A 15,570-nucleotide genomic window follows, 5' to 3' on the forward strand; every position below is an offset into this window, starting at 1 on the left:
GCATGCATAAATTTTTTCTTTAACCATATCAATAAATAAGTTAATAACTTACATTTTTTTCATCTCACATTGATAACTATTCATATAAATTTAGAAATTTGTAATATTTCAAGGAAGAATATAGAAATATTATTTTTTAATAAAAAATTATACCAAAAATTTAATTTGAAAACAAGTAAATATAGTAAGACGGTATTGAAAGAAAAATATAATAAGACGTTCATGTAGTTTGACTTTGGAAAATAAAAATCAGTTTTTACCTTCAAATTTGCTAGGCGGATGAATTTTTATTCCAACCTTGTTACCATGTGTTACTTAAATTTGATTTTTTTTAATTTTTACATTTTGATAAATTTTAATTTAAAAAATTGTTCAAAAAATGTTATCATGTACATTGATTGAATTTTAAATCATAATCTCATAATTTTTCAACCCCACACATCTATCTTGATAAATGTCTATCATTGATTTATGTTTATCAATCCATTAGTGAAATACGAGGGTGAAAATGAAATTACATAAAAATATCTAAACAGGGGTGTAATTTTTTTTAAATTGTCATATTTTCAAAATCATAATTCTATTGCTGTATTTGCAAATACGACAATGTGAGTGGTTATCCATTAAAATTTTATTTTAATATAGTAATTATAAAGATAAGATTTAAAAATTTGTTTTTTTAATACTACGTTGGTCCACGTACTTTTAATTTTGATTCATTTTGGTCATTGTACTTTCAAGATGTTCATTCTGATCTATGTATTTTCAACTTTGGTTCATTTCAGTTTCTGTACTTTTAAAATGTTCTTTTTAGTCTTTAATTTTATTTTTATTCTCATTTTACTTAAAATATTACTTGAAATGTAACTTTGACTTTATATATATTAAAAACGGTTTCTAAAATTTGTGTTAAAATAAAAAAACAGAGACTAAAATAATCACTCTAGAGACCAAAGATTCATTTGAAAAGTAGAATACAAATCCATAATATTTTATCCTTATTTTTATTGTAAATCGAAGCCCTAAGCCTGGTCTTAGGTTGGGCCGAGCTTTGGGCCGAGCTGCCAAAATCCGACTCCCGAAAACCTCAAATGGCACACTATAAAGGCGCAAAGCCAAGACTCGGCCGCCGCTCTCATACACTCTGCCGGTGAGTTTTCAAATCCGATTCTGCGAAATCCTTCGCCGCCGGTTCGTTTCCTATTACCTCTCTAGTTTTCGTTTCAGTCTGTTTGTTTTTCGATTCTATTAAGGTAGAGGAAGAGGAAGAAGAAGAGGAATCGCTAGGGTTTTATGTTTTCTCTTTTCCTTTTTGGACTCGTTGTCAATATTAGTTCTCCATCTAATATATGATTTCTTATTGTGTTGTTATTTTGAGTAGTAATTGGCGATTTTTCGTTTCCTGGCTATTGGATTTGTTCTTTCTTTTGTTCGGATGGCTCTTCATTGTTTCCGATTTTGGAATTGGACCTGGAGACTTTGATTCGTCTGGAGTTTGTCTGTGATTTTTTTGAATTTTTCTGCGTCCTCGCAAGGTTTAGTATTGTATTATGTGAAATACTTTAGTAAGTTCCTTAACTTAAAAATACTAACTTGAAGCGGATTGTTTGTTGTTGCGGGTTATGAACGACAGGGTTTTAAGCAAAAGTATATTAGGGTTTTATTGTACATATTTAAATATTTGGAGGTTGGGCTAAATCTGTGTGGAGTTATCAAAGTAAGAAGGAAGCCAAAATAAGGACAGTAAAAGTTACTTAAGAAGCCCAGGAAAGATTAGTGAAGCATTGTTAGGTTAGGTTTTTATTGCCTGGATCTGGTTGATTTTAACACATTGTGAGATTATTTATGGGAAGAAGAGTAATTCCAACTCTTCAGAACGTAAACTGTGTATATGATAAACTTGAATGATGTACTTAAAAACCAAATAAATTTCATCAAAATTTTGATAAGTTTGTAAGAGAGGAAAATCCCATACCCTTATTCTAATAACCTCAGTGACCTTTTTTCAACGAAAGAATTCTAATTGCAAAATAGTTTTTACAGTTAGCACGCATTAAATGTACCACAGTATTGCCGTATCCGTATTCCACTTTCAGTCTCAAATTTCTTTTTCTATGGAAAAACCCCCTTATTCTAGTAACCCAACAGCCAAGGAAAGCACCATTGGAACCAAAGAACTTGATTTTTCTCTCAACATTTAGATCTTATAAGATTAAGGGCATTGGGAAAACAAGAATTGTTTTTCCAGCAATTTTACAAAATATACACCTACTTGGGTAATGGAAATTGAGGGCTATTTTGTCCTGTCTGTAGTATGAGTATCTACACCTTCCGAAACCATCATCAGATGAAGAAGTTGAATTCTTTTAGCCTTTTGTTATCCTCCCAGATGGCGTTTAAAGGACTCTTAATGGGTGGCCGTGAGATGTTTGATAAAGATTTGCAGGAGAGGAGGCCACCTCCTGCAATTTCTTTGATTAATTAAGGAACTACTAGCAATTGATGCTGTCGGGGCATCAAGCATTTTTTCAGTGAAGTTCAATACGAGAGCATATCAATCTTATTTCCTAATTATCTATTAATGTATGTCTAGAAATTGACTTGAATTTTATGATTTAAGCTGTGGTTGGAAACCATTCTTCTAGCATATATTTGAACAGTTTTACTCTTCATCTTTTTTCTCTAGTTGTATCTTTTTATAAAGTTCAATTATCTGTTTTCTTTTGGGTCCTTCACTTTTGTTTTCCTCAATGTGATTCCAGGGAGTTATTATCTAAATTTAATCTTCATTATACATGCTCATTTCTCGTCATATTGCATTATATAACCTGTAAGCAACTTTTTTCTCTGCATTCGTGTTAATACGGCTATAAAATTCCAGGTTTCTGTAGAATCTAAGAAATGGAATCCCAGATCAAGCACGCTGTGGTGGTGAAAGTAATGGGTAGGACTGGATCAAGAGGGCAGGTGACTCAAGTGAGAGTTAAGTTTCTCGACGATCAGAACCGTTACATCATGAGGAATGTGAAGGGACCTGTGAGGGAAGGTGACATCCTCACCCTGCTAGAGTCTGAGAGGGAAGCCAGGAGATTGCGTTGATGATACTACGATCCCGGTTATCCGTGTTGCAGTACCTGATGGTTATCCTGTTTTCTCATACACTCTAGGAACAGAATGATGGCTGTTTTCGATTTTTGCTCGTTTGAAAAGTCTGGTTTTGATTATTGGCATGTCTGAGACCTCTTAGATTCTAAGGTAGAATGTTTGAACTGGATGAGATTATTTACTTGAATTGTCAAACGATTTAAAGTCTTCTGATTTAAAGTTTCTGCTAAAAGGGATTTTCTTGGGTGAAAATTTTGGAATCGTGAAGAATATTCTTGGTTTTAGCTCATCGTTGGAATATTTTGTTTGTTTGGTGTTGCATGACGAATGTATTTATTTCCAACTATTTTTTAGCACAGTATGGAAAAATGGGTTACCTGTTTTGTGTGGAAATCATTTATAAATAACTGGTTGAAAGGATCTGAAATCGTGATTTTTTGGTAATTATTTATTGTTTTTTTCTATGGAAAAAAATTAAAAACATGGATGTCTTTACTCTAAAATTTTTAATTAAAAAGTAAAATTAACATAATTAAATATAAAATAGCTTAAAGAGTTCTTCGGGTCAAGTTCCTTTTTTTTCTTTAGAAATGAATTTTTGTGGTAATTATTTATTATATTTTTACCCTTTTTTTGGATATTTCTATCAACGTGATTTACATGTAAAACTTTCTAAGTTAAATATTCAAAATTTTTGAGTAATTATTATTTTTTAATATTTATAATGCATTAAGCATTTTGTGTGTTATGAAGGATAAAATACCGTTGAAAATTTTGAAAATAAAAATAAGAAACTTAATTATGTTGTTTACAAAATTTCTAAACAATTTTAGAAATGTTTCTTGAAAATGAAAGACTAAAGACGAGAAATATGAACCATCGTAACCATACCTTAAGTTGATTTGAAATATATCCTAACCTAAACTTTATTGGTACATTTCAACTTATATTTATGTGATTTTTGTTTTTTTTGAAACATTTGTGATTTTTTTATACTATAATTTCATTATGATTTAAATATGAGGAGTTTAGAATTTAAACTTACAGCCTTCAAGAGATTATACATTTAACTAATTGATTGTTTTTTAAATTAGCAAAATAAAATGAATCCTAAAATTAAAACTTAGAATAATTTTTCATGAGTTCATTATTTGATCTTCATAAGTATTATATTTATTTTTTAAAGAATATTACAGCACAAATAAAGGGAGTTATGAACATACAAATTTGTAGATGTTTTTAGCATGGTTCTAAAACTTTTATTACTGTGTTTAATTAGATTTTTTTTTACTTGCTTGATTAGTGCATTTTCATGTTTGGATTAAATCATTTTCATATTTTCCCTTTCGTTTAACAAATATAAAATCAAATTGTCTCACTAAAAGAAGAAAAAACAAATATAAAATCAAATAAGTTAATATTTTTCATTCATATCTTTCATGATAATAACTAATTTTCCATTCACATTTTAAAAGATTAAAATTTGAAACAAATCGAGTTAGTAGGTTACCTCGTAATTATTGAACTATAGGGTGCGTTTGGGGGTGTGATGATATAATTAGTGATTTTGAAAAAAGAGATTTAATTGCAATTTAAATTTAAAGTGATTTTAAACTTTTCTAAAATCAATTTTTTTTAATTTTTCAAATATGATCCATGGAAAATGAAAGGATAGAGATGAGTACTTTTAGATTTAAACTATATTTTGGTCTATCATCTCTAATGTTTCTTTTATTTTTTACTCTAGACATTCAAAAAAATAACCTTTAGTCTTTAATTTTTTAAAATGTCATTTTAATATTTGATTTTTGTAAAAAAAATTATCATTTTGTTATTTACTATTATTCTTCCACCTAATATCCATGTTAACCAATCTAGGTGATTCCGATATATACTCACGTTCCTAACATTTTAATACACATATTCAAAATTATGTTAGGAAGTTAAAAGAATTAACAACGAAGCTAATATAAACATAATTCAATTGGTTAAAGTATAAAATAATATTCTACAAGGTCGGAGATTTGTGAATATTAAAATTGACTGATGATAAATTTAGCTGACATAATACTTAGTGAATTAGTAGAAATTTAAAGGAAGATAGCAATCATCCTCAAATTTTTTTTATCAATTTCTTAGAGATTTGGAGGATCGATAATATATTCTCTCTTATACCTAAATTTGTTATCATCAAATTTTAACCATTACCATATGTGTACTAAAAAAAAACGACGACAAGTACGATATGTGAATAACTAAATTAAAAAAATGTTAAAACTTAAGAGACTAAATTGAAACTTTTTAAATAATAGAGATTAAATTGAAAAATGTTAAAGCATTCAAACATATATTTATCTAGCCAATCGAATCATAGTTCAACTAGCTGAAGAGGTTACTTTTGGCATTACATGGTCCAAGAAAATCAAAGGTCGATTTGAAGAATTAAATCTTTAATTCAATAAAGGTATAGAAACCAAAATGATTTTTAACAAAAAATAATAATAATAATAATAATAAATAAATAAGAAAAGAGAGAAACATAGAATTTGGGACTAAGATGAGATTTTATTTGGGCCAGCACAGCCAGGGCCCAGTTTCAATCTGCAGATTTTTTGTTCACATTTCGGACTCAGAATTCTCTCGGTCTCGTTCTTGACTCAGTCTCATCTCTGTAACATCTAGGGCACGCCCTTCCCATCAATCTTCTTCCTTTCTGCTAATCTCTCTCTCTCTCTGCTGATCGCTTCGAAAATCGACTCAATCTGACGCCTCGTTCATTCTGCAGCTCTATTTTAATCGGTATGTCTCTCTCAATCTTGCGTCTCTATTCATTTCCTGGTAGAAGTTCGTGGTGGAGACTGTTGGAATCCGTCTTTAATTCTTGCGGCGTTTGTTAGAATCGGGGATAAAAAAACGAGGGCATTTGTCCGTATGAATTGGTTTTTATTATGCCACCCTAATTTTTGTACTGCTTGCGCTGTAATTGAATAATTGGTGTTATGATTATGCCACTGCAATGTCTTTCTGGGTTTCTACATGATTTGGGTTTTCTCTGGATTTGTGATGAGCTTGCTAGGTTTGCAGTTTTCTACTGGGATCTGCTTTCTGTTTGTGAATTTTGTGATGGTTGGGCTGGATTCGAGGATTTATTTATGGTTGTTTTAGCTGGATTTTGGAATTTTCTTGCTGATTTGAACCACTGATCATCCCAACCCAACTCAATTCTATGGGGTTGGGGTGGGTTTGATAAATTGGGGAATTCTTTTTTTTTTTTTGTTGTGAAAGAAACAATTTCATCGTATGAAATTACAAAAGTCCCATATGGGATTACATGAGACACTTCCAATTAGATTATAGGGAAGTGTAGCTATAGTTACAGGAGAACATTTACACCATGTAACAACTTTACTCATAAGGTTGATTCTTGTCGTTGAATGTTCTTTGATTCTGTTCACCCCAAGTGATCCAAAAAGAAGCTCGTATAAAACTTGTCCAACGCAGCTCCTTTTCTTTTTCAAGAGTGGTCTCTAAGAGGATAGGTGGGTCATTTGGCAGTACTGAGCACCATCCAAAAATGTTGTGAATGCTTGTCCACAAATGTGATGCAAAAGAACAGGTGATAAAAAGATGTTGTTGTGATTCCATGTTGTTCTGGCAGATTGTGCACTATTGTGGGGATAAAGCCATGTATGGCATCCTTCTTTGGAGTTTATCATTGGTGTTGATAGCATGGTGGCTGAGTTCCCATAGGAAATTTCACCTTCTTTGGATATTTGCCTGCCTGATATATTTATGGAGTCTGTAAGATGAGGCCGGGTTGTGGGATGTGAGGTCTAAAGTGAGCGATTTTGTGGAAAAGGTACCATTTGTGGCTTATGCCTTGAGGCTTGCCGAGGCAAGGCTCTAACTTTTAGCCTCGAGACTTACGACTTATTTGAACCATTAGAGGCTTACGCCTCTTTGAAGACGAACGGAGGCTTAAAGTCAAAATATAAAAGTTTCTTTGCACATGGAATGCATGATAGGAGTGTTACCAATTTAATCTATTACTACTTTTACTACCTAGACTTTTAAAAAATCGGAGACAAATTTTATGGAATAAGTAAATCCTATTAGTGATAATTGTAGTGATAATAGTGGTGATATTGAGGATGTTCTTTTAGGATTTTTATTTAAGTGGTAATTAACAAGTGAATTTTTTTATACTTCTATATAACTATTATGTTTAGCAATACTTGATCATACAAATGTTAGATTTGTATAATTTTTTAATTAAAATTGAGGCTTACACCTTATACCGCCTGCCTTGAGGCCTATGCCTAGCCTTTTCAAGAGGAACAGCCTCAAGGCCGCCTTTAGCTTTTTAAAATATTGTTTGTGATCCTCGGTTTTGGGCTATATTTATTCGACTCTTTTACTTCTCTAAATTGAAGTACACATATAGATATAGGGTAGAATACGAGCTTTTGGTTCAATTTGAGTGGCAGTTTGATTTGATTCTGTGTGTCATATGGTTCTTTTGACCTGGGAGCATATTAATCTATTGCAGCTAGAAGATGGCAACAAAATACATTTTAGCTTCTGTAATTGGAGCTAGTGCAATTGCGTATGTTTCAGACTATCTTATTGCTGACAAGAAAATATTTGGAGGTAATTATCGGGGGTTATCGCAGTTTCTTTGGTGTGCTACCATTGCTCTACTGTCTCAATTTTTTTTTAATAATTTCTTGTTCAGGATCAACCCCGTCTACTGTTTCGAACAAGGAGTGGTTGGAAGAAACCGACAAGAAATTCCAAGCATGGCCTCGTACTGCCGGTCCACCTGTGGTCATGAACCCCATCAGTCGCCAGAATTTCATCGTCAAGACTCGCTCTGAAGTCTAAATGCTACTCTGGTTGTCAATTTCTACACTTTTGATTGGATCATTCTGCTTTGAAAGTACTTCCTCTAGTCATTTAAGCAGTTCTAATCTGCCTTCACATTTTAAGTGGGAAACTCGGAAGGAATTCATGTTGTTTTGAAGTCATTCTTATTTCCTGTTTAAGTTGCATCATTGGCTTTGTTATGTTTATGGTGTCAGGATGTTGAATCTCAATAAATACAGTGAAAAAGTTTTCCCCATCTCTTTCAGACAATGTAGAATGCTCGTCTTTCTTATTTCCTTGATTTATTAGATCTCCAAATTCTCTACAGCTGTGTGAATTGTGATCTACTTAATGTTATTTATTTTGTTTTTTTTTTGCCATAATTTCCTCTTTGTATAATGGTAACTGGAAATTTCTTTTGGTATGAGATTCCTTTGAAATTGCTGCTTAAGTTGGTGGCTGTCTTTTGCTCAAACCATGATTGCTTGGAAACTCCCACATGGGGTATTAGCTTTCTATAATTGATGGTTTATTCTCAAGTTGATAACTTTCTTGTGTTTCGTTTTTCGTTTCTTGTTCTCTTTTTCAATCATAATTGTATTTGGTAAATGATTATTGTTCCTTGTTTTTTTTATTAGCTTTCTATAATTGATGGTTTATTCTCAAGTTGATAACTTTCTTGTGTTTCGTTTTTCGTTTCTTGTTCTCTTTTTCAATCATAATTGTATTTGGTAAATGATTATTGTTCCTTGTTTTTTTTTTAATTGAAATGAGAACAGAAGCATGTTTGGTAACCATGATTTGTTTATTGTTTTCTAATATTTTTTAATTTTTAAAGTAGAGGTTTATATGAAAATTCTTTTTTTAATTAAATATTAAAAATTTTTATGTCACATATATATATTTTAAGTTAAAAATGATTATAATAATATTTTTATCTATGTTTTGACATATATATAATTAAAATAGAATATTAAAAAGGTTTAAAGTTTAACCTAAACTAAACACAAAAGTCTATGTTTCAAAATGATCTAAACTTATATTTTATCAAAAGTTTTCTTTTAAAAATAATGTTATTTTATTATTATTATTTAATTTCAAATGGGGGCCAAACTATTGTGATTCATCTTGTATTGAATAGATAGTGTTGGAGCTTTTTGCCTCTAAAAAGTACGTTGTTTTATGGTATTCCTCATGAAATCGTATTTTGAAACTACGATTCCTACTTTCTACATTCCTTTCTTCAACCCTACTTCATTCCTCAAATAAATCCCTCAATCTCATTAGAGAAACTCACAACTATCTGTATTCAACTCAAACCAGATTACACATTAACCATTATGTAATATACTTTCTTTTTTTCCTTTTTCTTGACACAAATCTGGTTGATTCCTGATTGATCATCACAAAACAACCAGACTGTACAATTTTGTATGAACACTCCACTTCCACCTTCACCAGAATCAATTGATTTAGTGAAGGACTCAAATTCAATCTCCATTTCCAATTGTCTTTCCGTTCCAGATTGTTGTTTCTCGAAAAGAAGTTTCACAACAGCGAAAACTCGGGGAAGTCGAGAACCCGTCAATGTTGCTTGATCTCCATAAGCATTTCCACCACCTTCTTCATTTTTGGCCTTTTGGCTGGTATGCTATCAGTGCAGAGCAATGCAATCTTGAGAGCTGCAAGCATCTCTTTCCTCCAGGCAAACGACACCGTGCTCAGCCGGGAATCGAGTATCTGCTCCGGTGTTTCTCCTCTCGAGGGAGCACTATGCACCCACTTCACCAAGTCTACTCCTTCCCCAAACTCCTCATCAACAGGCAGTCTAGTAGTGAGGATCTCAAGCAAGACGACACCATAGCTATAAACGTTTCCTGGGGCTGTAACTTGCATTGTGTATGCATATTCTGAATCGAGAACGAGAAAAACAAACTCATTAGGGAAGCTAAAAACTTAAAAGTGCATCTCAGTTAAACCCGGTTAGATAACCATTTTGTTTTTGGTTTCTGGTTCCCAAGATTAAACTTACAAATACTACTTCCACCTATAAGCTCCTTTGTTCGGTCATCTATTTGAAATTTGAGCAAGAACTCAAATGAATTTATCAAAAAGGTGAAAACCATACCAAAGAAATTTCAAGGAAGCAAAACGTCATCAAACCGGGCCTTATTAACAGAGTTTCAAGTGAAGTACCTGGTGGAATGTAGCCAAATGAACCAGCAACTGCACTGATACTTGCAGTGCCTCTAGATGGGTCCAAAAGCTTTGAGATCTCAACCTCTCCAACCAAAGGCTTGAAATTGGCATCCAAAAGAACATTAGAAGATGAAATATCAAGATGAATTATGGCCACATGATGAAGAAAAGCCAGCCCTTCTGCTGCTCCAATGGCAATTGAGAATCTTGTGGGCCAATCAGGTTGATATTCAGCTTTTTTTGTGGACTCATGAAGAAGCTGAGCCAATGTCCCATTGGGTAAGTAATTATGAAGCAAGAGAGCCACATCTTCATATATTACATAGCCAATGAGCTGCAAAAGATTGGCATGGCTTAGTTTTCCAAGCCTTTCAAGCTCTCTGATCATCTTGCTTTGATGGTGAATGATGGTCTTGTCCATGGATTTTAGTCTCTTAACCGATACGATCATACCAGAAGGCATTACCACCTTGTAAACGGTACTGAAAGTGCCAAATATGAGCTTGTTTGAATCCTTCAATGTTGCTTTGACAACCACGTCGAGATCTATTTCCTGTCGGAGGTTGTCATCGAAGACGTTTCCTGCTATTATCGTAGGCTGATCGTTGATAGTTGCATCATCTGCAGTAGTGCAGGATGATTTTGCTGCCTTTTCCTGCTTTTCTTTCATCACAAAAAGAAGAACAACTATAGTGACCGATATGAAAACTGCTAACCCGGAACCAATAACAGCCAGGATGATCTTGTATGAGACCTTGTGATGGTAATCTTGACTGTATGAACCGATTGTATTTCTACACAAGATGCTTAGGGGCGCCCCACAAAGGCCATCGTTCCCCAGAAAACTGGAGTTTGCACTTTTCTGGAATGGAACAAAGGACGGTATCGAACCAGTAAGCAGATTATTTGAAAAATTCACCTCTATGAGGCTTAACATTCCCTTTAGTTCGGATGGGATATCGCCCGAGAGATGATTGTTTGATAAATCTAAAGAAACCAGTTTGTCAAGTTTCCCCAACTCTGGAGGCACTGGTCCATTTAGATGGTTGGAGCTCAAGTTCAAAGCTATCTGTAAGTTCTTAATGTGACCGATCTCGGGAGGGACGTTTCCAGTTAGGTAGTTACTACCGAGTCTCAGGTCAAGAAGTTTTGTACATTTTCCAATCTCATTAGGTATGTCTCCTTTAATTGAATTCTGTTCCAAAAGCAAGTACTGCAATCTTGATATATTGCAGATATCTGATGGAATAGTACCATTGAATCTATTGCTGCTTAAATCAAGCTTGTTAAGGTTCTTGCACCCGAGCATCGATCTCGGGATATCACCGTAGAGGCTGTTGCCTGAAAGAATAAGCTCCTGCAGATTCATCAGTTCTCCAAGCTCAGGAGGAATTGTCCCGGTGAATCCATTTGACGCTAGATTCAGCAGAGTAAGATTAGAGCACCGAGAAAACTGCGACGCTATATCGCCCGAAAGGTGATTATTATCCACTTCAAAGTAGGCAAGGCTACTAACATTTCCAATGGCCTGAGGAATCACACCAACAAGATTGTTGTTCCCGATCCGAACGCTGGTAAGGCTCTTGCAGTTACCAATCTCTTCAGGAAGATTCCCAGTCAATCTGTTCTGTGTCAGAACCAAAATCTCTAGCTTCCCCAAAGCAAAAATGCTTCGGGGAATTGAGCCTTCGAGCTTGTTGGTATGAAGATTCAACACTTGGAGTGCAGAAACCGAGCCGAGATTATCAGGAATCACACCCCCAAAGTCATTCTCATAGGCTGTAAAAACTCTCAGATGAGTCAAATTTCCAACCCAACTTGGAATTGAACCATTCAATCTGTTACTAGAAATTTGAAAACCCTCCAACTTCTCTAACCCCTGAAGCTCATTTGGAACTTCTCCCACTAGAATATTATTGGAAAGATTCAATGATTTGAGGCTCTTGAGACCACCAAACTGAGGAGGGATCAGGCCTTCAAACTTGTTCAGAGACAAATCAAGAAACTCGAGCTCTGATAACTTCTCAAAGCTCGACGGGATTTCGCCATGGAAGTCATTGTAGGAGAGGTCAAGCCATTTCAAGGCTTTGAGCTCAGAAATCAGAGAAAGATTACCTCTAAGAGAATGACCAGAAAGATCAAGAGTTTCAACCAAGGAATGATTCAAACCACAGTGTACACCTTTCCAAGAACAGTAATCAGAGATGTTAGAGCTCCACCCAGGAACTTGAAGCTCCTCTCTAATGGCAGACATGGTAATCTGATCATCAACCTCAGCTCCCACAGATTGGAAATTTGAGAGAACCCCAAAAACAAGTAAAATGGAGACATAACACAGAAAGGCCATAAAAATCCTAGTGATTCACAAAACCCCCTTCAGATCTTCCCCCACCTCACATTTCAGGGCAAAAACCCATGACACAACACAAGAAAAGAAATCAAGAATCAAATTTCAACCAAGAAATCAAACCAGCCCACTTTCCCACATTACCCACTTCAAATAAACAGAGAGTTTCCAAGAAAACCCATGAAATTGAAAGACCCATAAAACCTCAAGCAAAAACAGCCAAAACCAGTCTCCAGCAGAGTAATTTCAGAAACATTCCGGACAAGAAAACACAAAACCCCCTCAAATGTCAGGAGGGCAAAAAAGAGAGAAGAAAAAAACCATGGATTCAAAGAAACAGGGGAAATGGGTTAAAGACCAAGAAGAAGCAAACAACAAAACAAGAAACCAAAAAGGGGGTAATAAGAAGAGAGCATCATAGAACCTGGAGAAGCTATAGATACCCTTTTTTGAAAAAAACTTCCCCCACAATCGCTTTGATCAGAATCAGATGAAGAAGAGAAAAACAAAGAAAATGACATAAAAAAAGAGAGAGAGAGAGGGTTTTTCAGGGGCCTGCTGCTGCTGCTGAAGGGTTTTGGTGGGAAAACAGATTTGTGGGTCTAAGAGAGAGAGGAGAGAGAGAAGAGAGAGAAAAATGGGGAAAGTGTCACGAGAAATGGAGAGGGAGAGTGAATGAAGGGTGATTTTTTTGGTGCAAAAAAGGGGAAAAATGAAAGAAATGTTGTGTTCAGAGGGCAGAGTGCAGATTGCAGAGTGGAGAGTGGTGGTGTAATGTATGAATCATGGGACAAGATGCTTTATTAGTATATTATTTCAGAATCCAGCCTCTGTCTTTTGGATTTTGCTCAACTAAATTTCCATTTTTTATTTATATATTGGGAATGAATGATTTCAAATTTAGTATTAGTTTTGTGGTTTCTAAAATATTAGATCTTCTTGTGTGATTTACTTCTAACTTCTTTTATCTATTTTTTTGGATTAAAATAGTATCTCGGTTCTGTACTTTGCTTCATTTTAGTCTGTTCACTTGTTCATTTTAGTCCATATGTTTTTAATTTTGGGTCGTTTAGTTTTTTACTATAAAAATGTTCATTTTGATCATTGTACATTTTAAAAAGGAATCATTTTAGTCACTGTTTTCAAATTTTAACACAAATTTTACACCGAACGAAAGTGGAAAAAATGAGATTAAAAATAAATTGAAGGGACCAAAATGATCATTTTTTTTAAGTATAGGAACCAAAATGAACATATTGAAGGTAAATGATTAAGATAAAACAAAATTGAGAGTGTGGAGACAAAAACAAATATTTTGAAAATATTGGGATCAAAATGAACTAAAACTGGGAGTACAACGACCAAACTAGTATTTCAACTTTTTTTTTTCTTTCTATCTTTTTTGGGCTGATTTGATCCTACTATAATAAGTTCTTAAGAATTTATTTGGTATGTCATCCAATTATATTTCTTGTTGTTAGATTCATTGAATGGGTGAATATCTATTTGTCATTTTTTTTCGAAAAGTATTTTGAAAACAATAATTTTATATTTTCAATGTTTTCAGATTTTAAATTCGAAACTTTAAAATGCATAATTACGTTAAAAAAGATAAAAACGTTGATAAATATATTTTTTTTCCATGTTATAAGCTCATTTTATTTTTATTGAAATTAATAGTAATTACATAAAATATATAATATATAACTGAGTTAATTAATCTTCATAAAAAAAGATAAACTAATAATTAATAAAATTTTAGATTGAACTAAATATTTAGTTGACCACTAGTTTACAAATATATTACTTTCAACAATTCTTTAAATTGAAATTTAATTTTTAAATTTACTTCTAAATACATACGAAAATACTGAAAACATGAAGTACAACTTTGTTTTCCAGTAACTCCTTATTTTTAGATAACCAACCAAATACAAGTTAAGTTTTTTTTCTTTTTTTTTCTCTTTCTAAAAAAGATTTCATTTTTTTAATTATGTGGCTGAGTGAGTCTGCTTTAACCTTAAAGTGGTCTTTTTAGTTGCATTCTCGGTTTTTGAGAAATATAAGCGTTTGATAAATATCCATACCTCTCAATTTTTTAAGAAAATTCCCAAAATTGTATACAAATTTTTGAAACAACACAAACTAGTTTTTTTTGCCCGTTTGGTAATTTTCTCGTTACTTTTTTTTCTCGTCTCAAACTTTTGAGAAACATAAGAGTTTGACAATTGTTCCTATTTCTCATTTCTCATTTTTAAGAAACGTTTCCAAAATTTTGTAAAAATGTTGAAATAACAAAATCAAGTTTCTTATTTTTTTGTTTTCGTTTCTATTTTTTTTTCTAAAATATAAATAAATCATTATTTTATTATTGACTAATAAAATACATATTAAAAATTTAAAAATAAATATAACATAAAGAGTTTGAATATTTAATTTAAAATTTTATTTTTTTACATAAAACTTTAGTTTTTTACTTTAAAAGTAGAAACAGCATTCTGTTTAGGGGTAGGAACAATTAGAAAAACAATTTTGTTTTTATTTATTGAAAAGAGAATAAACGAGCAACAAAAAATAGAAAACAAGAAATAAGAGAACGAAAAATAAGAAACAAGAACCAAAAATAACAAACTAGCCCTTATGTCTGTCGTTTTTGTTTTCAAACTTTAAAGTGCATAACATTATTTTTTCTAAATTATAGAACGCACAATAAATATTAAACTAAATTAAATATGACATAATGTTTAAAACATTTTATTTTACAAATTAATTTTCATGTAAAAACTTTTCTTAATTTAATATTTATGAGAAAGAATAAACAAAGAAATGTTACCATTTATTTATGTTTTTTTAACTAAAAAAAAAAGAAACAATAAACGGTCCCCAAATACAATGTTTTTTCTATATAAAAAAAACAAGAAAATAAAATAGGAAAGAAAAATAACATTATTGGATAATATTAGTTAAAAAATTTCACAAACTTTTATTTTTATTTTTAAATATTTATGTTAGCTATGAGCATATTATTAGAAACTCTTTAGCTAGATTTTTTT

The 15,570-nt window shown here is 32.5% G+C and overlaps 3 protein-coding genes across 3 annotated transcripts; 2 read left to right on the forward strand and 1 right to left on the reverse strand.

Annotated features, from left to right (window-relative positions):
• The first annotated feature begins 1,033 nt into the window (after positions 1 to 1,033).
• LOC111020023 (small ribosomal subunit protein eS28z/eS28y) lies at positions 1,034 to 3,324 on the forward strand. Its single transcript, XM_022296561.2, has 2 exons — positions 1,034 to 1,191; positions 2,882 to 3,324. The coding sequence occupies exon 2, from the start codon at positions 2,902 to 2,904 to the stop codon at positions 3,097 to 3,099; it is 198 nt and encodes a 65-aa protein (XP_022152253.1). The 5' UTR covers positions 1,034 to 1,191; positions 2,882 to 2,901; the 3' UTR covers positions 3,100 to 3,324.
• A 2,393-nt stretch (positions 3,325 to 5,717) lies between these two features.
• Positions 5,718 to 8,227, forward strand: LOC111020022 (uncharacterized). Its single transcript, XM_022296560.2, has 3 exons — positions 5,718 to 5,904; positions 7,655 to 7,755; positions 7,841 to 8,227. Exons 2-3 carry the CDS (start codon positions 7,662 to 7,664, stop codon positions 7,987 to 7,989), a joined length of 243 nt encoding a protein of 80 aa, XP_022152252.1. The 5' UTR covers positions 5,718 to 5,904; positions 7,655 to 7,661; the 3' UTR covers positions 7,990 to 8,227.
• Positions 8,228 to 9,254: 1,027 nt separating this feature from the next.
• Positions 9,255 to 13,288, reverse strand: LOC111020000 (Leucine-rich repeat protein kinase family protein). The gene is made up of 2 exons (XM_022296539.2): positions 10,168 to 13,288; positions 9,255 to 9,881 (listed from the first exon to the last, which is right to left on the reverse strand). The coding sequence occupies exons 1-2, from the start codon at positions 12,515 to 12,517 to the stop codon at positions 9,556 to 9,558; spliced, it is 2,676 nt and encodes an 891-aa protein (XP_022152231.1). The 5' UTR covers positions 12,518 to 13,288; the 3' UTR covers positions 9,255 to 9,555.
• Positions 13,289 to 15,570: the final 2,282 nt, after the last annotated feature.

Source organism: Momordica charantia, assembly GCF_013281855.1.
Source record: "Momordica charantia cultivar OHB3-1 chromosome 1 unlocalized genomic scaffold, Mcharantia_2.0 BLBB01000001.1, whole genome shotgun sequence".
Taxonomy (NCBI): domain Eukaryota; kingdom Viridiplantae; phylum Streptophyta; class Magnoliopsida; order Cucurbitales; family Cucurbitaceae; genus Momordica; species Momordica charantia.